The sequence below is a fragment of the Bactrocera neohumeralis genome, chromosome 5, assembly GCF_024586455.1.
Source record: "Bactrocera neohumeralis isolate Rockhampton chromosome 5, APGP_CSIRO_Bneo_wtdbg2-racon-allhic-juicebox.fasta_v2, whole genome shotgun sequence".
Lineage (NCBI taxonomy): Eukaryota > Metazoa > Arthropoda > Insecta > Diptera > Tephritidae > Bactrocera > Bactrocera neohumeralis.
In genome coordinates this window covers 52,071,098-52,095,518 of record NC_065922.1, presented here as the reverse complement: position 1 = coordinate 52,095,518, position 24,421 = coordinate 52,071,098, and the positions used below count along the sequence as shown (strand labels likewise).

Below are 24,421 nucleotides of genomic sequence, written 5' to 3'. Positions count from 1 at the left end.
TTCGAAAATTTGTGATTTTTTTACGCTTTCAAATTTTGTATTCCATTAAATTTGTATTTTTTTTATATTTTCTTTTTTTGAGTTGAGATTTACTTATCTTTGCTGCTTTTAATTTTCGTTTTTCGGTTTTTGTTTTGGGCACACACACCCTTTTCATATCGCCTTAGTCGCCCATTTGGTGAGCAATATTTCATCGTATTTATGTTATGAGCATTGCTGCTGTTCTTAGTGTTGTTGTTGTCGCTTAAAAGTTATTGTTGCTGTTGCTGTTGTCTGCTGTCTGCTGCTCCCAAGCTCAGAACATTTTATCTGCCGCGCGTATCCACATGTGACTTGGCGTTAAAGCTGTTCACTTACCTGTCTGCAGCATTTATGTAAATACATTCACTCAGACACACACACACACATACAAATGCACTTAGTTGTTGACATTGCCGCGCGCAGCTGGAGCTTGTTTGTTCTTTTTGTGACTCCACGTAATATTTTATAGAATTTTCTTCATGCGTGCTGTATTCCACCGAATTTCGCGCATTAATTCACGCATGAGAGCGAATGACAGCAACCAACAATAACAACAACGCAAAAATGTAGCATGTGTGGTTAAATATATAAATTATTAAAACCCAACGCATGACATAATCACACAATATACTATGTTTGTTCGTTTGTGTGCTTGTGGCTTCAACAATTCGGCTGGCGTTGCCGGTTAAAGACACGCCTAATCAACACAATGTCACGCTCTGCAGTTCTCCCCAAAAATGCGCTATTTTTATGTCTTTTACTTGCGACATTTCAAAGCCAAAGTCGCTTAATTGCTTTGTTACGAGTATAATCATTACTTTTATTTCAAGTACTTTACCGTTGCTCAACTGGTTGCTATTAAAAGCTTAAAAAAGATGTTCAAAGACGCGAATATTTCGAATTGTTAGTTTGGGTTTGAATTCAGAGTTTTCATGTCAGTTTTGATATTAACTTTTGCAAATGTAATTAAGTCAAATTCACAGCTGTAATCTGGTAAGTAATGTTAAATGAATACAATGACTCATACAATTTACAGTAGATGGTATGACGTATCTTATAAGTTAGGTTTATTGTTTGGGTCCGACTATATTTAACTGACTCGAATCCGGCGGAATAGTTTCCAAAAAAATGGAAACAGTGATAAAGTGGTGGAGAAATAGTTTCCAAGGAGAAGGGCAGCAGTGATCACTGATTACTCTGGTTAAAGCATATCTAATCTAAGTCAGAATAACGCAAATTAAATTTCCAATACTATAAAGAGACTAATCAAACTAAAATTACTTATGAAAACTCGAGCTCGAGCACTAGGTGGTGGATTTGCTTTTCGAGAGTATACTGGCCACCTGTCACGCCATACATAAGGCTAATGATCTTTAGTAACGCCAGGTTGGAGGTTCAGTTTAATTTGAACTAACTGAACATATTCTAATTTATAATTTCAAACACAGGAATTTTTCTTTTCTAAGGCGTTACAAAGGACTACATATAGAAAACCACGGGCAATCTCATTAGATCATCTGACCTAACCTAACATCACACTGGTCGTCATGACTTTTGCGATATTTTGTTGGTTCAACTAGTCCCTTTAACTGCGAAGCTCTTAAACCAGGCCCGTCCAACATAATTTTGTGAAGGGCCAGGTTCAGCATTTTCATAACCGTAGCGGGCCAAAAAAAAAATAAAATGACCTTCAGTTTTGGTATATTTATTTATTTATAAAAAGCAACATTATATAAATCTTAATATATTATTATTAATGTAACTATGGCCTTAGCATATAAAGATATTCTTATTCTTAAAATCTAATTAATGAGATGTCTGAAATGTTTTCTGTTTGCACAGCGCATCTATGTATGTCAGCTGGAGTTTTACTAGGCCAAAATGCCTTTAAGATCCTATCTAATAAAGATGATCTGGTTTTTGATTTGAGACCGTGCTGAGAAAACAGCTGCTGTTTTCATATCCGTACTACCAAATAAAGAAATATGTTGAATAGCGATCTTAGTCAGGTTTGGGTATTGACTGGGTGTAATATACTTTTTGTAAAATTCAATTAAGTTTGGAAGACAATTATTATATGCTGTTTTTAGATGAAAGCTGCTTTGCAATTCTATACTCCAGCTGTAAATTCAGCGCAGCGCCCTCAATTTCAACATCAAATGGATTTTGAAACACTTTCATGCAGGGAGTTTGTGATTTGAAGTTTGCGAATCTGTCGTCAAACTCGTTCCTTAATCTTTGTAACATCAAACGTACTTGTCAAAATTATTTATCTAGCTTTCTTTAAAATCTAATAGACAATGAAATGCTTTTGTTCCACATGTTTCCAACAACAAATATTTTATGTCAAAGCTTGAACGTGTTCGTATAACTGTGTGCATAGTTGGTCTTTCCCTTGCAGTTTCAAGTTAAGCCCAGAAAGATATTTAGTTATATCAACCAGGAAAGCCAGATCAGCCAACTTTCATCAGTAAGGAAAGTAATTTATTGGTCTAAAAAAATATTTAAGTCGTCCAGCAGGGAATAGAATCGTTTTAGTGTAGCTGCTCTGCTGAGCCAGCGAACGCGACTGAAGTATACATCGAGATCAGATGGGAAGCCAGTAGGGTGTGAGCTGTCACTAGGCCAACAACCGTCCTTCAGTCCGTCCTTCGAGACGTCTGAGTAAAAAGTACGCGTCTTTTCTTCCGTATCCTTGCAGATGATCTTGGCGATCCGTCATTTTCCTTAAGCATTACATCACACCCTTATACTTCTATCAGCCCTTCCGGAAATTTCAATGTATCATTTTTAGTGACTTCCGTATTTCCTGCAATGGTTCGGTAGGCAGACGGATTGCACGTTTTGGCAATAATATGTATATTGTTAAGAACTTTCGTAACAATAAAAATTTTTATTGTCTTGTTATGCTGGAGACTACAGAATTTTCGATTAGGGCTTTTGTTATAAAAAAATATTAGAGAGATATTTTTTGATACATAATAAACATTACTAATACTGGTTACATACAATATATCCAAAATAGATCATATGCAAACTGTGTAGTAAGTATTTTATTACAAAAAAAGTCTAAATCTAACCTCATATTTTTTTATAATACAATCGCAAGAAACTGATGAGCGAAAAGTTCGTTGAAAGACGAAAACGAAAATTCGAGGTCTTGAAGTTTAAAACCATGAAGTTTTTAAGAGATATTGTATTGTTACGGGCTTTCACAAGAATAAATACGCAATCTCTCCTGGTAGTCTTGAGTTTACAAAATTCTTAGTTACAGTTTTTGTTGTAAAAAAAAGCATTAGAAAGTCCGAGAGCACTTGATATCACAATAACAATAAAAGATTTAAGTAAAAGTACTGTCTAGAGACCACGGTGTATTCAATGGCCCGCCGGCTCGATTAAGCGAGTTCTGGCTTAACGGTAGCTGTCTTCGATTCGCCAAACGTTACTATACATCGAATCGAACAAACGTACAGCTCTGGTGCTGCAGGCCTGCGGTAATATACGAAATAGTGTTATGGTTCTTCTTTTAGTGGTTTTTATTGGAGAAGCTCTTTTTTCTTTACTCGATGACTTTGTTGTTGCTTTTACATATAATTTTTTTGACAACAGAACAGAAGAGAGATGAGGAATGGCGAATCGAAGACTGCTAGTTTTAGCAAAAATTTTGATAACGGTAATTCGTACTTTCTAGCACCCAAAAATGTTAGTTAAAATCGGAAGTACCCATCCCATATAGTACATAAATAGTACAAATATAGTAATTTATAGTAAATTCTGCAGTCTGGTAACGCACTTGTTCCTTCGACCACTAATTCCATGACATCTACATTTGTATATACACCCCCGATGTACTCGTGACTTCTTCATGGACTGTGCGCCTATGAAGTAACGTATATTTCCATTGACAAAACATGCAACTCATGTGTATTTGTTGCTGTTTAATTGTATGTGTGTTTGTGGCTATTCGTGTCTAATTAAAGCAAAACTTCAACAATTACTTAAATGTTCATTTCATAAATTGTAGGTCATTGCTGTTGCTGTTATGCGACTTTAATGGCATATAAAGTCGCGTGGCTTTTACCATTATTAGACAATAACAACAACAACAACAACAACAACAAGGCAGCGTATGCAAGCGTAAGCAAACACAACCATGCACTTTTACACTGTCATAAGGCACCACTCAGCGAAAATGCGCTTACACACACACACACACACACACATTCATGCATACACACACAGAAATATATGCACGCATGCGCGCAGATTCGTAAGTAATAGGAAGTTTGTCCGCTAATGTAATTGCACCGTCATTTTTCATGCATTTTTATTATGTTGTTGGCGTTGCGTTGTTGTTGTAACTTAAATACATATGCTTCTATGTATGTATGTATGTCTGTAGGTGCTTGTCCACTAACGGTTGACGGCAAGTTTTCTAGTCACAAATCGTTTATGAAACTATACGCCGCACTTATACAGATTGTTGTTGTTACTGTCTAAATGTACACGCTTACATACCATATAAGCGTCTAGTTAAGGAGTTGAGTTTAGAAAATAATTTATTGTTGAAAATTAACAGTCATTTTGGCTCGCAAGTGGCAGCTTTACTTCGTCGGCAGCTGGTTCTGCTGCTGATCGCTTACATGCACCGAAGAAAGTGCGATATTTTCCAACAATTATGGTTAGGTGACAACTCTGGCGAAGCGAGACAGTAATGGATAGGAGTCTACATTAAATTACATTAGGTTAATACAGCTACATGTCCGGTTTTTCGCAACGGATTCGTCCAAATTGTACGTATTCGCTGATTTGAGGGGCTTAAGCTTGGTAAAACGTGGTGCAAAGTAGAGAGTAGCGCATGTTTGAGTGGACAAAGTGGACGAATTAATGAAGCCAACAGCGAAGAGGAAACGTCGGCGAACCCATTAATGAGCAGCGTGATGAGTTGTGTCGATTTATCCATAGCAATCTGTCTGAATATACGCAAACAATTTCACCGTTTTAGAGATATCGCGCTGAAATTTTGCACACATCTTTTTCTCTCCAAGAAGCTGCTCGTTCGTTAGAACTGAAGATATCGGACCACTAAAGCATATAGTTTCCATAGAAACTGAAAGCTTAAAATCCAGTTCTTATATGGAAAACTTTTTTATTTGATAAGATATTTTCACGATATTTGACAAGGTTGAATATCCAATGCAACGCTATAATATCCGAAGAAATTGTTTAGATCGGATCACTATAGCATATAGCTACTATACAAACTGATCGATCAAAATCCAGTCTTTGTATAGAAAACTGTTTTAATTGACAAGAGATCCATACGAAATTTGGCAGTAATTATTACTCAAGACAACGCCACAATAGCTGAACAAATTGTTCAGATCGAACCACTATATCATATAGCTGTCATACAAACAGATCGATCAATATCCAGTTGTTATATGGAAAACTTTTTTGTTTGACAAGAGATCTTTACGAAATCTGACTCAAATATTTACCCAAAATAACGCTAAAATCTCAGAAGAAATTTGTTTAATCGGACTACTATAGCATATAGCTGTCATACAAACTGATCGATTAAGGTCAAGTCCTTAAAAAAAATCATAGAAAATTGCCATAATTACCCTATCTGCCACTTTCGACTTTTTCATGAACTAATTCTTTGAAGTTTCTCAACAAAAATAGTATATTGTTTTACACACTTCACTAACTACTCTAATTCTTCTGCTAGAAAATAACATAAAAAATCCGATGTTTAAAAATCTAAAATCTTAAAAATTTCTAAACATCTTTTTTTTTTTTTGTTAGTAATAACAAATTTCTCCGAAAGTTTCACTGTTAATTGCTCCACAAAAAATTCTATTATCCCTTTTTCTACGCTGGCACTTTCTGCAAAATTTTCTCTACACTTTCTATTTTATCGTTTGTTGTTTTATGGTTTTCGAAAATTCGAAACTGATCGCATTAAACGCTTAGAAATTTCGCTTTTCAAATTCCCGCACTGCTTCAGCAATTGGAACTCGGTCAGTAGTGACGAAAACGATATTGAAACTGTCAGCGTCACTGCACACATGTCCAATCGATTCCCCTACGCCCCACTTATCGCCAGCCACTTGTAGCTTAATGCTTACAATAAACATCAAATCTCAAATGCTATTAAAGCAACAAAAAACAATAATAATAAAAAGACGCCAAATGTAAATAAAACCGAAAATAATCATCGACGTCTGCGCCTTAATGGGCGAACGCAGCGCACTTCATACGAGTATGGCCTATCAATAGTGGCATCAATGACGCGATCGATCGCAAGCAACGTCCACCTTGCCGCCACAATGAAGCTTTCTTCAAGTGTTATGTTGTTGTTGTTATTGTAATAGTGGTTCAGTTTTTAAGTACCCACAATTCAATCAACACAATTTCTTGTGAATGAAATTTTTTCTCACTCTCCCTCTTCTGCTTCTTCTTATTTCAAATGGTTTCAATATAACCTCAAAAGTGAAATTGATCTGCTCACTTAAAGTGCAGCACTATAGATGTGTGTGTGTGTGTGTGTATGTATATATTGTTAACCATATGCAACAAGGCATCTGGTTGACGATCCATCCACTTAAGTGATCTTTATGTGTAATTTTTATAATGTTGCACTGCGGCAACTCACTGATCATATGTGTTTATTGTTGCTGCATTTATTGTTAAGTGACTTTTTTATTTTTATACCCAGCAAAGGGTATTTGAAGTTTGCCATGAAGCTTGTAACACCGAGAGGAAAACAAATGATCAGCGAGATCGATTTATCTTTTTTCGTCTGTCTGATCGCCTTAGTTTTCGAGCTATCGATCTGAAACTTTGCACTCGTTTATTTTGCTCCAAGATGCTACTTATTTGTCATAACCGCCAATATCGGAGCACTTTAGCATATAGCCGTCCTAATAACTGAGCGATCGGCATACAGTCCTTATATGGGAAACTTTTTTATTTGATAAGATATCTTCTAGATATTTGACAGATATTATTATACAAAATGTCGCCAATCTGTGAAGAAATTGTCTATACTATCTGTGAAGAAAAATCATTGCCCTTCAGAACAATCGGAATACTAATTATTTTTTAGCGCATGTACAAACTCTGACGAAATTGTTCAAATCGGAATACTATAGCATATAGCTGCCATACAAATTGAACGATCAAACTCAAATTTTTGTATCGGAAACTGTGTTTTTTGTGAAGGGTATCATAATTTCAGTCCAACTGACGTTAACTTTTTTCTTGGTTTTGTTTTTTTTTTATGACTTCAAAGCGATCATCGCGCTGATGCTGCAACTTTCATATGCGTACGTGTGTGTGTGTGCGTGTGTCATTCTCTATAGAAATGTTGCCACTTTTGATTTTCAACTTCGAACACCGCCTCCCTGCCCCTCGAACATTTTCAATTGATTTATAGTGAATTGCACTTTTGTTGTTGTTGTTGTTGTTGTTTTTGCCTCATCAATGATCGCTTGTCGGTGGACAATTTCAGTTTCAATGCATTTCGATTTCTAACCAACGCCCATATTTAGACGCGCAGTAACTGATCAGTGGCCACGCCGTTGTAAGTTTTCTTTGCAGCAGATAACAGTGTATACCTACATATTTACGTAAATATATGTTTGTATATATGTATTTTTGTTGCATTTTCCTGCAATCAGCTTTCATCAGCGTTGAGCCGCAAATAAAGTGATCGATTGGCATATTGATCAATGGGTGCGTATACTGCTACACCCATACATACATACACACACATTCTGAGCTATACAAATACATACGCACTTATTTATATATGTACATGCATTTTAGCCCAGTTTCTACGCCGGTGCATGTAGTAGTTTTGAAATTTTAGACGACGCACGCATGATTCGGATTTTCGAAGAAAGTACTTATGTGGCTTTTTTCTCCCAGTGACATATATATATATACATATACATATATTTGATACGTTCCCAGACATCTAAATTTCTTATGCCTATCCATATCAGTGTCAATTTATTTGTGTTATATTAAGTGGCATGTGAAAAATTATTTAGTGATGATGTTGGAAAAAATAACTTGATAACAGCAAAATCAAATCGGTATTAATAAAAAAGGCTCAGCAGCATGAATCAAAATTGTTGAAAATGCAATATATAAACATATGATGTATAAATAGAGAATGTGGAAGATCTCCTTCTTCAGACTTAGTCTTAGATTAATGATATTTGTAGGCAACTGATATCTACATGAATTGTTCTTCCACATGTTTGACATTTTTGATGTTATATAGTACATACTCAAAACGACATACAAGCGCTAATTGTGTTGTTTACAGTAACTTAAAATATTCATTTCGACCAAAAAATAAACTTAAATCGCGAACATTTACGCACGATTATTGTTTACAACTTTCGACGTGGATTAACTCAGCAACAGTGCTTCGATGAACTTAATTTCGTTTTTGGCGATGAAGCTCCATCAAGGAGATGGTAGATCACAGCAAGACGAATTTAGTGAAGCTTGTTTTGAATCAGTTGTGGTTCCGGAAACTATGGATGCTGTGCGCAAAGTAATATTGTTAGATCGTCATATGACCTAACGTGTGATTGATTCAACTATAGGCATTGGTGGGACCTGCATACATTCAATATTGCATGAATATTTGACTGTAAAAAAATTGTTCACGTAGAATCCCTCACAATTTGTCAATCGTCCGAGAGAAAGGCACATATCAATTGGCCTAGAGGAATATTATAAAATACGATAGCGGTGTCTCGAAACACATCTAGGACATCTGTGCATTTTTATTGCCTGTCGAGGTCGAACCACAATTATGAAATATAATTGTAGATATTTGTTAGAAACTTGGATATCGTTTCCCATAAATATTGAACACACCTCTTACGATCACGCGAATATTAGAACTGTCCAAAGAAGGTCGTTACAAAAGCAATCTTAGCGAACTATTTTAAAAGGCCTAAAGTGTCGGCAAAGACACACCAAAAAAGCGAAATACATTAGATCATTATTCTTTAGTCGAAATAATTGCGATCTTTAATTTGAAATACAGAAGCTGTCATCCACATTCAGAACATATGGTAGACTGGTGATCTATTGGTTGACAGGTGATGTATCATGGATTTACGGATGAGTCCGAAAGTAAACAGCAGTCGACTATATGGGTGTTTCAAGGTGAGCCGAATTGAACAAAAGTTGTTCGAGCACGAAACACTTCCAAATGGTTGCCTGGTTTTTTGGAAAAAACTGAACCTGTCGCAACCATACCTCTAGGTCAAAGTTTGACGCCTGAAGAGGCGGTTAATGCGTTCAAAACACAAGTTTAGAGACACATCAATCAGAGTGGCAAAATTGCTTCGACAATTGGTTCAAATGCATGCAAATCTTAATGGAGCGTATTTAGAAAAACAATAAAGAGATTTTCGATTATTAATATTTGTTTTTGTTCTCTAATCACGAAATATTATCGCTTTCTGATAAGTTTCATTCCGAACGTTTCCAGCAATTGCACAGCCTAAATAATATTCAAATACATTTGTAGCAAACTTTTCTTTTTTGCCATTAATTGCAAAAAAAACATAAGTTCTATCTCCTATATTTCGTCGTTTCTTCGCCAGCATAAATTAAGCAGTATAATAAATTTATTCCAGCCGTAAAAGTATACTCGCAAAAATTAGAAAATTTAATTTTGCACAAACTCCAATTTTTTATCAAGAAATAAGTTCAAAAATAAGTTTCGAAACACCTATAACAAACCAAATTGAGCAAAAACTTGAGAACGAAATATATTTGAGTTCATTTTATCCAAATTTATTATTTTTTTGATACTCGCTAAAGAAAAGAATGTCTAGTAGGAATGAACCGCAAAAGTAATACATACATATTTACATAAACTGAGACTCCACCTAAAGGCTGAAGAAAATTAGTTGAGCCTATTTTTAACTCAAATTATTTCAAAAAGGCGCTCTCGCCATTTATTAAAAAAACTATAAATAAAACATTCAAAATACGTGCAATAAAGAACAACAAAAAGGTTCAAAACCATTTTGTGATTTTTGATTGATGTCTTAATAGGCGACTAGCGTGCTGCTAACCAATTAGTGCCGCAGGAAATTAGAAAAGTAATAAAAAAATTTATAAAAATAATTAATATAAATGAGCAAAAAAAACTAAAACAAAAAGTGAAAATTATCAAAACATTCGAAAATCCATGCAATGCCTCAACACCAAATTATACTTTCATTTTCGATTGCGTTTGTCCAAAAAAAAACCTTAAAATCAAAGTAACCAACTTTGGCTACGCTTGCCCCGTTTTGTTAGTGTTATGACAACTTTGGCGCAGCTAACTGTATATATACGTACACACACATAAATATATGTCCGCGGGTCTTATGAATTTGATTAATTTACTGATTGATATAACGAATGCAATTTAATTTCTAATAATAAAAACATTACGTAAAAGAAAAAGTACAATATGAATAACAACAATAACAAAAAACGAAATAATAATAATAGTGGACCTACAGCGCGTATGAATGGGCTATAATCAAATCGCTAATAAACGCCTATAAATCGTACACAACAGACAGGGCAGCAGAAACGGCAAAAAAACAACAAAAACAAGCTGTAAGTTTGTATGTGCGAAAGACGAACGAAAAGTAATGAACGAACGCGCAAAAAGCACATATAATAGAATTAAAAACATGAAAAACTAAAGAAAAAAATGTAAAATATAAAATAAAAAAATTGAAGAAAAATATTGAAAAGGAACGCCAAAGGTAAGACCAATTGAAAAAATAAATATAAAAAAAATAAAAATGCATTTCAACTGCATTACATTTTTTTTATATACATAGTTAAGTATACTCATACATATAAAGTATAGCGAATTGCTGCCGATAATGCGATTTGGAAGGTTAAACTGCAATAAAGTGTAGTGGAGAGCTCTAGATTGTAGAAATATACATATACACACATATAGATTTATGTACATATTTTGCAGTTTTTGAGTTGTTGAAGTAATACGTTGGTATATACAAACATACATATGCATATATGTATGCACATGTGTACTTAAAGTCCACAAATTTGTTTTTGAAGCGAAACAAATTAATTTGCTTGTAAATGCGAGGAAATAAAACAACAAACTGCATGCTGCAATAATAACAATAACAACATTTTATTAAAAAAAAAAAATTACAAGTAAAAATGGCTCAATTAAAAATGGTAAATCAAGTAAAATACTCAAAATAAAAATATTTTCCTAAAATGAAGGCATATATTTTTATAAGCGAGTCCCAAAAGAACACTCAACTCGCTTAAAATTTCTGTAAAGTTATTTATCAACACTGGCAACTCTCCTGTATCAATTTTTTGTACTTTAAGTGCTGTAAAATATGTATAAATATTTCTCTAAAGAACCTCGGACATTTATTTTTTCTCGGAACAAAATTATATTGGACCAAGGTAGATAGTTTTTGAAAGCAAAAAAAAAATCTTTGTAGGTTGAAACCCATTGGAATCGAGAAAGAATGGAGAAGTCGATGAAGTTTTTAAGGGTTACATGGGTTTACGGGTTTCAAACAAATTTTTTATTGCCTAATTAAATTCTACAACACCTCTAAATTACTATTGTCCTAAATTTTCAAGTTGATCCGAGTAGTAGTTTCGGAGATACAGCCTTGAGAACTTGTGCGCTCGAGGCTAGCTAGGCTAAGTGCGCCGTTTTAAACGCGTTTTTCTCGAAATTGTGTTTTTGAAGCGAAACCGATCTTCATGAAATTTTACACAAATCTTTGAAATACAATCCTTAAAGACTTGGACGAAGATTTTTTTTTCGATTACAACTATTTGAAAAAAAAAATGCGGCGAACTCTTCACTCAAATTTTCATTTCTTTGTAAAAACGTCTGCCAAAAAATCAATCTTCAGTTTTTTTTTCCTTTCAGAATTTCCTTTTTTAGAAAAAAAATTTTGAAAAAAGCCTGTTTTTTACCCGAGGAAACCCATGTAACCCCTTAAGGGTTAAAAACAGTTTATTTCGATTTCTAACAAAACTACGAGTCTTCTGGAAAAAAGTTATACGGCAAAATTGTAGCTAATGTTGATGATCTACAACTTTTGTAGCAACAACCTTTTTACATAACCTCAAAATTTATGTGAAAAATTCATATATGCAAGTTTTTGGGTTTTTTTTTTACTTTTATCTTCTACAAAAACCAAGTTCCTTTAACGAAAATTGGAGTAGACTTTCCTACTTATTTCCCAAACACATTATATTTTTTTATTTAAAATATTAAGGAGGAAACCTTATTTCGATTTAAAATCGAAAAAAAAATAAATTTCAAACAAAATTTCTCTCGTCAAAATCTCAGATTATTTTAATTCTTTAGGCTTTATATAATAAACCAAATTTCAATAAAAATTTCTTTCGTAAAATGTCTTTTTTTTTTTGAAGTCTGTAAGCTTTATATAGTTTTGCCAGAATTTGAGATAAACTGTTTTAAACTTTTACAAATTCAACCAAATCCTACTCCTTCTCTTCTCGACTTCAGATCGCCCTATTATACACTTGTATATTATTTTCCTTCACTTTTGCTATTTTATCTTTCGTTTCCAATAGGTTTGAAGATACTTTTACCATTTTGAAAGGCTTATACACTAGTCTATAAGTGAAGATTTGTTATTTTATGCCGAATGCAAAGAAAATAATCCATTTCTGAGTTCTTTCTTTAGCTATATACACATTTCATCACTTTAGCGGCTGTACTTTTGGCACTCGCTTACAAAGATTTATTTATAAGACTACTTATAAGCCTGTTATGCTTCCATACTTGCTGTTCTTTAGATACAAAAAACCACATAGCAGCAAATATCGCTCATTTTATGGTTCACCTACATATGTAACATATGTATGTTCATATATATAGATACATACATACCTAAGTAATTATGTTCAGTTATGTATACAAGATGTAAGGAAGTCATGTCAATCCGACATCAACGGATGTAATTTGGTTATTAATTTGTTTTTAATAATATAGAAATGCATGTAAAGAAATAAAATAGCAGTGGCTTCACAGCGACGCTACAGGAGAGGAGATACCCAATTGACACTTCCCATTCATTTTCGTCTTTATGATAATACCAGTTAGCTAACCGAACAATGGCACGCACGCATCAAATGGAACAGCTATCATTGGAAATATATACATATGTACATGCATGTATATATTTACATACATATATAGAAACATATAAATATGTATAAAATGTGAAAAGAAGATCTGCTGCTTTCCAGCCAACTAAGATTAAATGCGAATTAATACTAAGGCAAGAGTCAGCTAAGGTCGCTATTAACAGTGGAGCTATAAACACCTTCGCCGACTCTTTCTCAGTGAATGGCGTACTTGGAGTCAAACCACCAAACAGTGCAACTCGAGTTGCCGCGAGAATCGAGAGTTACCCTGGCGCTGCTTCGTTCTGGAAACTGTAACAGTTTAAACTTCTACTTATCCAGATTCGACCGGATGAACATAGCACTCTAAGGATTAAATAACCATTACAATAACAACATATAACTAATAACGTGGCTATTTATGGATCGTGGGAGCTCTCAACCCCATGGCACAATTTGTTTAAGGCGTTAGGCTAGTCTAGAATCCTAAAAATCTCCTAAATTCGATAATTTAGTCTGAGAATAAATATAAATAAGAAATATAATCGGCCAGAAATATGTGCTTTTCACTGATTGAAGGGAAACGAAAAAATTCAATTTCATTAAATAATCAGCGATTTTACACAATTCACTGTGCTGAAAGCTGATTGATAAATTAATGATTGCTCAAATGCCTCAGAGCCCCTATACCGTGTTGCAATTGACAGGTCTATGCATTATTCGTACACACATGTTAAAAAATATAAATACTTTTTTACATATAGACCCTCTCAGCTATTAATTTAATTTGAATAAAAATATAATAAATTAAAATATATTTTTTTAATTATCGAAAAACTTTCTTTGTACTAATCAGGCAAATTATTGAATGAAAAAGAAGTAAAATTTTCAAAACTCTTATCACATTAACGTGAAGAAGATAATGTTTTGTTTTCTGATTTACGTCAAATTTTGCCAATGTGTTCAGTAAGGCTTGCCATTTCATCACGTCAGCAACGCTCGAGGAGCTCAGCGACAACATTCAGTGCATTATCGTTGAAATTTTAAGCGAAACGCTGCATCGGGTCAGCAAAAATTTGCGAAAACGGGTGGAGATATCCAAACGAAGACCTGGTCGCCGACATTTTGTTCAAAGCATAAATGACGAAATTATCTGCACAAAAACCCCTATGTTTCATTGCTTGCCTAATATTTTTAATTTACTTTTTTGGAACAAAAATGCCTTAAGCTTACGTATTTCTTTTTAACTTCTAAGACTTCATAATTAGGTCTATACCTTAAAAAGTGATTGAGGTTTTAAAGAAACTAGTCATAAATAGTTCTCTCAAAATGAACTATTGTATTCAAAAAACAATCGGAGAAGTCGACAAGTCTACAAGTTACCTTGAATACATATGTATATACAATACACCAACAATATCCCTAGAGTATTAGCTGATACATCTGATTAAATCAATTCTTTGGATCATTTTATTCTCCTTAGTATATCTTATTAAGGAACACTTTAATATCCTTAACAATTTATTGCACACCAGTATAAAAGATTATATTTTTCCAAAATTATTTTTGAAACAAAAATATGTAAATTGCGGGGAACATTTAATTTTAGGCGTAACAATTGTTACTTTTCCTTAACTATTTTCAACTTGCATTACATCAGCTCTTAAACTGTGCATTACAAAAATTATTTTCAAACTATTCAAAATGAAGGCGATTGTTATTATCACAGTTGGCATTAGATATAAAATAAAGTGCAGCCTAAAAGTATGCAGATTTTCATTTGCTTTGTGCAGGTACATACAAACAATTTCCTCTAGGATGTGAAAGCTTCATCTACTACATAACAGAAAGCTTCGCGATCGTAAGGAGTCTCAAAACAAGCTCCAGAAGCAGAAGTGCTAAAAAAAGCTCCAGAAGCAAAGGTGCTGACGCCTGTTTAATTATGCAAAATTAATTATTTTATAAAACACTCACCTTACTTTGATTTGTAGAAGCATCTGGTTTGCAATATGCTATCGTAGGATTAACACCCACTTTATTTATAATTTTTTCACAAACTAAATACATACACACACACTTTCTTGTACGCACGAACGCGAGACATTTTTCACTTGCCGAAAAACCGATTGAAAATTACCGCCGCGACTTTTATTTCACGTCACCACAATTTAGTACTAACATTTGAAGATTTTGCACCCATAATTTAATTATTACAGTTATTTTGCACGATATTCATTCATATTAAAGAAATTGCAACACATACGACGCGATAAGACATACGGAACTGAGTGGAAAGGAAATATGGCGCGGAACTTTAGCAAAGCGCAGGGTTACATTTTGTTCTGAAAAAGTACTTAGTGGGGTATTCACAATAGATTTATAGTTTTTTTAATATTTTATAATTTTGTATTTTTAAAGTATTTTTTTATTATAATATGTTATTAATATTTTAAAAACAAATAAAGTATTATTTTTCAGGAAAATAAAGAAAAAATACACATAAAAAATTACTAAATAAATTTAAAAATTAAAATATTTGAAAAATTATTTAAATGAATTTTTTCAATTCAAATACAAATACATGAAAAAATGTATGTTTGTTGGAAAAATTGCCAAACATTACGTATAAAAATTTTGAAAAAAAATATTGTTTTTTGTTTTCAAAGAAAATTGCCACGAAATTTTCTTTAAAAAATTAGTATTTTCAATTTTATTAATAGCAATAAAATTAAAAAAATATAATATTATTCAAATATATATAATTTTGTTTTTTTTTTTTGGTATTTTTACCAGAGTTGCTAGTAAGTTGAATAATTATGGAAAATCAAAAAAATATTTTTTTTTTTAAAGAAATTTTAAAAAATTTTTTTTTTTTTATTTCAAAGAAAATTGTTTTAAAAAAATTTAATATTTTCAAAAATATTAATAACGATAACATTTTTTATTAAAAAAATTAATATGATTAAAATATATTTATTTTTTTTGTTCGGGTTTTTTCACCAGAGTTGTCAACAAGTGAATAAAATAGGAATAACAAAAAAAACAAATTTTTTGTTTAAAAAATTTATTTAAAAAATATGTAATAAAACATATATTTAACTGCTTTAATAAACACATTATATTTTGATATAATGTGATGTATTGAGTTTAATATGGGAATCATAAACAAAATCTTCTCTAAAGTTATTTTCATATTTTTATAAAAAATTTTATATAGTCTGAATTTTTTTATTACTTTGATTTTATGCAAGCAATGTCCTGTGTTATTTTTATATGGCAACTCTATTGATTCTATTATTATGCCTAATTTATGTAAATTAATTAAATTTACTATTCTATTGTGAATACTACAATTTCCAATTGTCATGAAGAATGCAAACCTGCGCTTCCTCAAAGTTCTTCCGCCATTCAAATGCTTGCGAGTATATTTCCGTAGCGTGTGTGTTGAAAGTGCTGAAAATTGTGAATATTGTGTTGAATAAACAAATATACAAAAATAAAAAGTTTTATGTTTAATATGGAGAAAATATCAGTACTCAAATGTATAAATACGTAAAAAAAATGGGAAGAAAGGTGAATTTCATAAGTTCAGTAAATTTTGTAAATGCCGTTGCAATAAAATTTGTGAGAGTTTTGTTGCCTGTGTCGGCTCGGAGCTTTTGGCGGAGCTTTTGCCGATGTTGGCGAAATGGAAAATCTGCTAAGATAAGCTTTTTCATTTTTATATGTGTTATATACATAAGTGATATAAAATGAATTTGACCTGTGCTTTTGCCCTAAATTTAAGCATTTAATTCAAAACAATTAATTTTTCACCATAGTAGAATTTTAATGCGTATCCAGTGGTATTTAAACTGTTGTACGGAAAAACTTGTTCAAAATATATTCAACGCTCTCGTTCGAAATTTTTAACCTGTTCTATTCCTTACAGAATGAATAAAAATATTTTTTTCGGTAATTTGCAGTTGAAAATAGTTAAAAATGTAAGAAAAAAAAAACATATTTTTTTAATTTTGAATTTTCATTAAATATAAAATTGGTTCTGAAAGGCGTTAAGAAGAGCTTTAAATATATTTATTTTTTAGTGATATTCTTATAGTTATCTAGTAACAATATTTTTAATTTCTATAAATTTTTGTTTTCCATTGCAGATTCCCCCAACAGACTGAAACGTCCATCGCCAGCAGCATCCGCGGAAAAGACGCAAATCACGAAGGCAGCTGGACCACCGCCAAAGGTAAGCAATCGTTATTATATTAATTTCATTTTCTTTGGAACTCTCTATATTCCTATCTATCTATCCTCATATATGTATGTATATATCGTCAGCTAAAATGCAAAACAACGTATCATCAAAAAAATTTAAAATCGTTATCAGATATAATAACCAACATATAACCATTTTAATACGAAAACTCAAACGTATTTCAATATGAGTGGTTTCTATTATATACATAGGTAGTTAGTTATTCCTTCGCCTGTAAACTTATGAAAAGTGATGTTACGTTATTTTACTTTTTAGTTGACGATATACTATACTATTGGTCAATGTGAATTTTGTTATTTACAAAAATTTATTTGCTTTCAAAACAAACTAAGATTTTTCGGCTTAATCGAAATTGCCTGCCTCGATGTCATTAAGCCGTTCTTCTTAAATGTTTTAGTGTCTAATATCGGTTAACTGTATATTGTGATTTTCAAATTTAAAGCTATTTCTGCCTATAGTAGCTGATATTTTCATTCATTGCTCATTAATCATTGTATATTTTCCATATTTTTCGTTTATATATAATTATTTTTATAGATTTTTTCTAGTTTTTTAATACTATTTTGGTCTATTTGTCTATCTATCTGTCTTACTTAGCATTAATTGATTTTTTCTGAATTTTTTAATATTGATTCTTGTAAGCTTGCTTTAATCTTAAATTTTGCATATTTTCTGTAATTTTGAGTTTTTCTCCCGATTTATACTATTTTAAGCATGAATATGACCTTTTTCTGAAGAAGTTATATGGAATTTAGAAGTGATGGGCGCTATTTCACTAACAATTTTGCCTATAATTGCAATCTTAAGTGGTCAGTTTGCCTCTAAACTCGTTTCGTGTCACATAATCACAAAAAATCGATACTTAACCTCCAAATATTTACTGTTATTTTTAAAAAGTATCGAAATTCTGAAATTTTACTCTGAACAGTCTGATACCAATTCTTCCAGAATCTCGTTTCGTGTCACATAATCGTTATTTTTAAAAAGTATCGAATATTCTAAAACTTTATTCTGATAATACTTAGAACAGTCTGATACTAATTCTTCCGAAGTCTGAGTTTTTCTTAAACGCTCCCAAACGTATTTATATCTCTCATGCATATAAAAATGTTAGCCTTTAGCTGACGCACATAGAACCATACACACTTAAGAACATACATACGTACATACATACAAACATGTATGCTTTACTGCGATCCATACCTTATCTAGACTTACCTTGACTTGTGCGTTCCGCAGTCAATTCCTGCTAACACATTGGCACAATTCCCCACTTTGCAATCGACGCAAAAAGAAGCAAAGCGTTCTTAAAGAGTTTCTGTAAGAAAGCAGCCCAGAGCCAAAGTAGCAAGCAGAACGCTAAGGCAGCCAATAGAGAATGCAGGCAAAGCGTTCCAGAGAAGCCACGGACTGCATAGCGAAAAGAAAGAAAATTCGCCAATACAAACAGACACTATGTGCAATTACAGAGCTCCACAGCAGCAACAACAACAACAACAACTCCAGCAGCAGTTTAGTTGCAACAAAATACTTGCAACTGCAACTGCTGGCCAAATAAACTCCATAAAATGCGCAGAATTCTAGCCGACGGCGCAGATTCTCGGCTGCGGCAACAAATCGGTAGAACATGTGCATTGCTGGCTGCAAAAACTTGTTGTTTTTGTTGTGAATGATTGTACACACATTAAAAAGCAATTGTCTGTATGTAAGTCATATACAAGTACATTTTAGCCGGCAGCATTGGCCATCCATCGACGCAGCCATCTCTCCGCTGTAACGCATGCGTGTTGGTAAATTGTATTGCTGTTGTTGTTGTTGTTGCTGTTGTGACTGTATAAGGCTATTATATGGTTGCAGTGCTAGTTATTTAGCGTTTTGTGTTTTTGCGGCTTAAGACCTTTTAAGGCATTCGAACAAGGTCAATCGCTGATTTCCGTCGTCGTTGTTGTTGCATTTCATTTGAGGTCTTTTACTTTGGACGTACATATGTATGTATATGTCCGAGAACTTAGAGGAGTGTTGCTGTATGTTCTTTTTTATATTTGCAATGTTCAAACAACCGTTAAAACGGCTCTGAAACCCGAGAATCTCCACCAATATGCATTGTTTTAATTCAAGACCGAAAATAATCGTATATTTCCGATCTTTTCATGCGTTCGGATCATAAAAAATTAGACGCACAGAAATCCAATTAAAGCTCTCAAAGCAGAATACTCACTGAGCACATACATATATAAATACGCCATATAGAGAACACTCAAAATTGGAGGAGTACTGGTTAGTCTTCCCCAAGCACCACTTATCAAAAAAGCACAGAAAATTGTAGCTTTCACTGAAAAGTCTCAACCAATTTTAGGTTATGTAATTATATCTCTTGTTTTTTCATAATTTAAAATTTTTTCACAACCTAAACTCAATTTTATGAAACAAACCAATTATATAGAATTACCGTTATATTACTACCAAGTATAACAGTTAAATTATTTTGCGCGACACCTGGCGTGCATTAGTTGTAACAACAGCATACCAAGTTTCACACCATAGCGCCGCATTTCAAGCGCAGATGCCGCAACTGTCGTCTTTGCATGACAACCAGCTGTTGGCGGCCTCTGCTGGTTAGAAACAGCAAGTTGCGGCTGTCAAACTGGTTGTCGGCGCTCTCGCAGCTTTGTATCTCTTTTCCAATCAGTCCATTTTAAAATAATTTGCTGGGTGGGTGCGTTTGCCCACCTTCTTCGCATTGACATTATTTTGATTTCATACAAAACAATTTTTATTTTTGGTGCGGAAATGAATACAAAAATATTGAAAAACCAAATTTCAGTGATTAATGTTTAATAAATTTATTGTAAACCAAAAAAAAAAACAGAGTTTAGTTACGCCAGCTTTTACAAACGCTGGTGAAAAACAGGCAAAGCAAGTGTTGTGAAGTGCAGACAAAACGGTGGAAACCTAAAGTAATTGTTGTGTGAAGGTCTGCGTCGGTTTGCAGTTTGCAAGTAAAATAAACAAATTTTAAACTATTTTGCAAGAAGTGGCATATCAATTTTTATAAAACTGTATCATCGCTGCTGATTGTACCTGACTCCCTCAGGTGTTCCAACTCTTACGTGGCGTTTGCAGCGGCTCAGCTGGTGTTGTTTGCTTAACCGGCTTTGCATGGCAACGATATTCTGAGAAGGTAAAACATAATTTTGGTTTATGCTTGATGCACATAATCTATTCAAAATGAAATTGACAAATTTATTGTAAAAATATGCTACTATTTTGTTTTTGCAACGCAGAGGTTAGCGGCGAAATTGACCGCTTGCTGGGCAAGTGACTCATTGGCATGACATTTATCGACATAAATTCTGTGCTTGCGGTTAAATGCCTACTGCATTTAAAAATAAAAGCAAGTATTTTTGAACCATTTTTAGTGCAAACCTTTTGGTGAATTGTTGAACAAAGCTGTTTCTGTGCACATAAATTCGAGCGTTACATTACTGTGTATGGCGCTAATATCAGTAAATGTAGCTATGTATATTATAAATAGCAGCTAAGTCAATCATGGTTCATTGTTACTGATAAGAAATTACGCCACTTTGCTTGTTAACTGATTGGAGTCCTCAACGAAAAAGCAATAATGATGACAAGGCCGTTTCCCTTTTTAATTTGTGTTTTTTTAATTTTTTTTTCTTGGTGACTAATACAAATTGTATGCACTTAAGTGGGGTTAAGGGTACCATAAAATCGCAGGCAATTTATCATTTGCCTGAAGATTAGAATTTACTCGGTCTCGGTCAACCACAATATAATATTCGTAAATATGTACATATGTATGTATGTATGCGTGTAAGTAGGCATTAAATCTTATAAGAATGCCTAAACTAATGAGAATTATTTATTTGCTTTTGCCAACTGGAATTATTGTTTTTATTGTTGTGAGTTGAAATGCCAATTAGCAAAATATACAGTTAGTCATACAGCTGACTTCTATTTGGAAGTTATTTGTGTCTTCTGCTCTGTTTCGTTGAGTTTTTAATTTTATTTAAAATTTACTAAGAAAAGAAAAAAGTGATAATAATTTGTTGTGGTTATTATTTTCTAATCTTACATATTTTTCTTTTAATCAAAAGTGATTATTCACCACTGAAACATAAATCCTCTTCGTTAGTTATCAATCTGGTTTCTGGCTGGGGTAAATTGATGTAAAGTTAGATTATGTTAAAAAATAGATTATTGCAAATCTGCTAATGCACCTAATGTCAGTTTCGGCTATGTCTTCTGGACCGCCAAAGGAAAACTGCCAAAATTCTCATTCTAAAAAAGACGATACAATGGAGCAGCCTGGGTGCTTACAGTTACATATCGCGATTTTATATGACTAAGACCTAAAAATCCCTAAAGGCAAGCCAAACTTTGTAAATAGCAATTATAATTTTTTTTTTGTTTTTTACAAAAATTCAACGAAATTTTTTTTAAGTCGCACAGATACAGTTCCACTGAAATACACAATTTCTGAATCATATTTCCCATTAGCAAACTCAACCAGAGACTTTTCACATTTTATCGCTCTAAAAATTTCCGCAAACTTGCTGCTCAGTGAAGTTTAACGTTTAATTCATGTCATGTCATTTTCCATTGCGGCTGAGCGTTTGCAAAAAGTTCGAAAAAAGAATAAATAATGAAAAATAACCAAAGTATTATGTACCATAACTACTTATACGGATTCATTGGCTTGCTCATTAGCTGTTAGCCAGACCGACATGCATGGACGCCGCGGTTGGCGTGCCTAGGCCACATTTTGGGAGTGGCTTGTGGCGCTACTTTTGGATATGAATGCTGAATTATACAAATGTGGGTACATGCAAAAAATTTGATTGGAATTAAATTCTGCATAATTGTGGCGTGTAAGCATTGTAATGGAAACAGTGCGTGTGCCCAGCATGTGGGAGTTATAAAAATATACAGCTGTACATTTGTAAAATTTATAAACATCTTTAAAAGTATCTGCTTCAGTTGTGCCGCAATTTACTCCTTAAACATTTCAGTGCGTCGTAGCCTTGTTTGTGCCTGCAAATTCCATTTACTTAACGTGTCTCCGACATGCCATGCCTGCCAATCTTTTGGTCTACCTCGTTTGTTAGCTTGCTAGTTTATTGCCCTGCTGGCCTGCTTTTGCACAAATCGATGCGTTTCAACACCAAGCTCATGGCGCTAACGTCGAAAGAATCGATTGTGATCCGCAACGGCGGACACGCTCGCCTCATGACTCATTATATTATATGGAAGTCGTTGTATTTTCTTTCTAGTGTGCTTTTTGTTTGATTTATTATTAAAGATAAATAAACTTGGAGATTCCTGCTATTTGCATGCTTTGGACTGCGCGAAATCATACATTTACATATAATGTATATTTGTAGATATAATTTGTATTTGCTTTGTTTATAACCTTAAAGCATGTACTAGTTTTTCTTCTTGAGATTCACGAATTCATTTTTAAACTTTTACTTTTTATTTATTTGTATGTCTGTAAGTGCATTACATCGTCTCACTTTTAAGGCACACTCAGCAGAAATACCTTTCCTTTTGTGTCGACATAGGCAGCTCCTTATGGCATTGCCTACAGTATTTGTTACTATTTCAATTTTTGTTTGCTTTTCATATATTTTGCGTTTTATTTTTATTTTTTTGCTTTTTATTTTATTTTTCACAACTGTATTTTATTTATTTTGTTTGTTTGCTTTTGCACACAGTTTTGACTTTTGTTGTTTATTTTTTGTTTTGGCTTTGTTTTGCATTCAAATAAGTCACTGGGTTACCAAGTAACACGTTTCTTTTGTTTTATTGCTTTGCCTCTGCACGGCACGCAATTTTTACACCTCAATTACGAAAAATTGTACATTGGTACGCAGTTGAAGTGGTAAATTTGAATGTTGCCTTTGCTTTTGCTGCTTGTTTCAAGGCTAATGAAGTAGCGAAAAGAAGAAGGGCAAATATAAAACCGCTGTGGTTTGGTATTAATGAAATTTAAGGCGCTACTAAAATCATTTGTCGTTTGCCGACTTGGGGTTAGCGTGAGAAAGTATCATTTAACTCTTATGATACTTACATATATAAATATATATGCATGCAGATGAAAAATGTAAACAAAATTTCCAAATGTAATAGTAAATAGGAAAAAAAAAATTATTTTTCTTAGTGGAAGATCCACATTATTGAAGCTAGTATTATGTCTGCTTCAAGGAGGGAATTAGTTGTATACATACATACATATAATGACTATAATGAATATACTCTACATACTATATAAAGTATATGAATATGTATGACCTAAATACTTTTTAAGTATTTACTGTTAAACAGTTGTTTAAATAAAGAATATTTGTTAGTTAAAAATGTGTTAAAACCTAACAAACATACAGCTGCGGTCAAATTCTTAGTAGTGTGCAAACGCAGAAGAGTTACTGTTAAAAAGTATGCGATATCGCCTTTATAAAAAATAATATTTTACACCATAAAGGCCCTAATAGAAAGTCAAGTAATTTAAAAAAAGACTCATTATTTAACTAATTTCAAAGTATTATAAATATATCAAAAAAATTTAAGAAAAAATTCAGCGGTCAGAAATTTCCAGAAATTAAATCCGAATATTTCGATAAAAAGTTAGTAAAAATTTTTATTTATTTTTATTTTTGCTTTTGTTTTTATATTTCTTTTATATTTTTGTTTTATTTTTTATCTATTTTTTTTAAGTTTTTATTTATTTATTTATATTTTTTTAAGTTTTTATTTAGTTTTTTTTTCGAATTGAATATTGTCTTTTTACGAAATTAGTATTTAGTTGCGTCACCTTCATTTTTTGCAATTGTAGCACAGCGTCGTGGCATTGAGTCAACAAGTTTTTGATATATTTCGTTGGAAATAAACTCCCATGCGTTCTTC

The 24,421-nt window shown here is 32.8% G+C and overlaps 2 protein-coding genes across 5 annotated transcripts in view; one reads left to right on the top strand and one right to left on the bottom strand.

Annotated features, from left to right (window-relative positions):
• LOC126758005 (MICAL-like protein 1) overlaps positions 1-24,421 on the top strand; it is a 157,168-nt gene that overhangs the window by 90,018 nt on the left and 42,729 nt on the right. For 2 of the 4 annotated variants that reach the window (XM_050471974.1, XM_050471973.1), the window contains exon 5: positions 17,379-17,464. In XM_050471974.1, coding sequence (XP_050327931.1) covers positions 17,379-17,464 — 86 coding nt within the window. Of the gene's footprint in view, positions 1-17,378; positions 17,465-20,187; positions 20,676-24,421 lie in introns of those variants that run through there. The other 2 variants (XM_050471976.1, XM_050471975.1) reach the window with 1 other exon arrangement.
• LOC126758019 (uncharacterized) overlaps positions 1-24,421 on the bottom strand; it is a 179,904-nt gene that overhangs the window by 124,023 nt on the left and 31,460 nt on the right. The gene's annotated exons all lie outside the window — the stretch shown is intronic.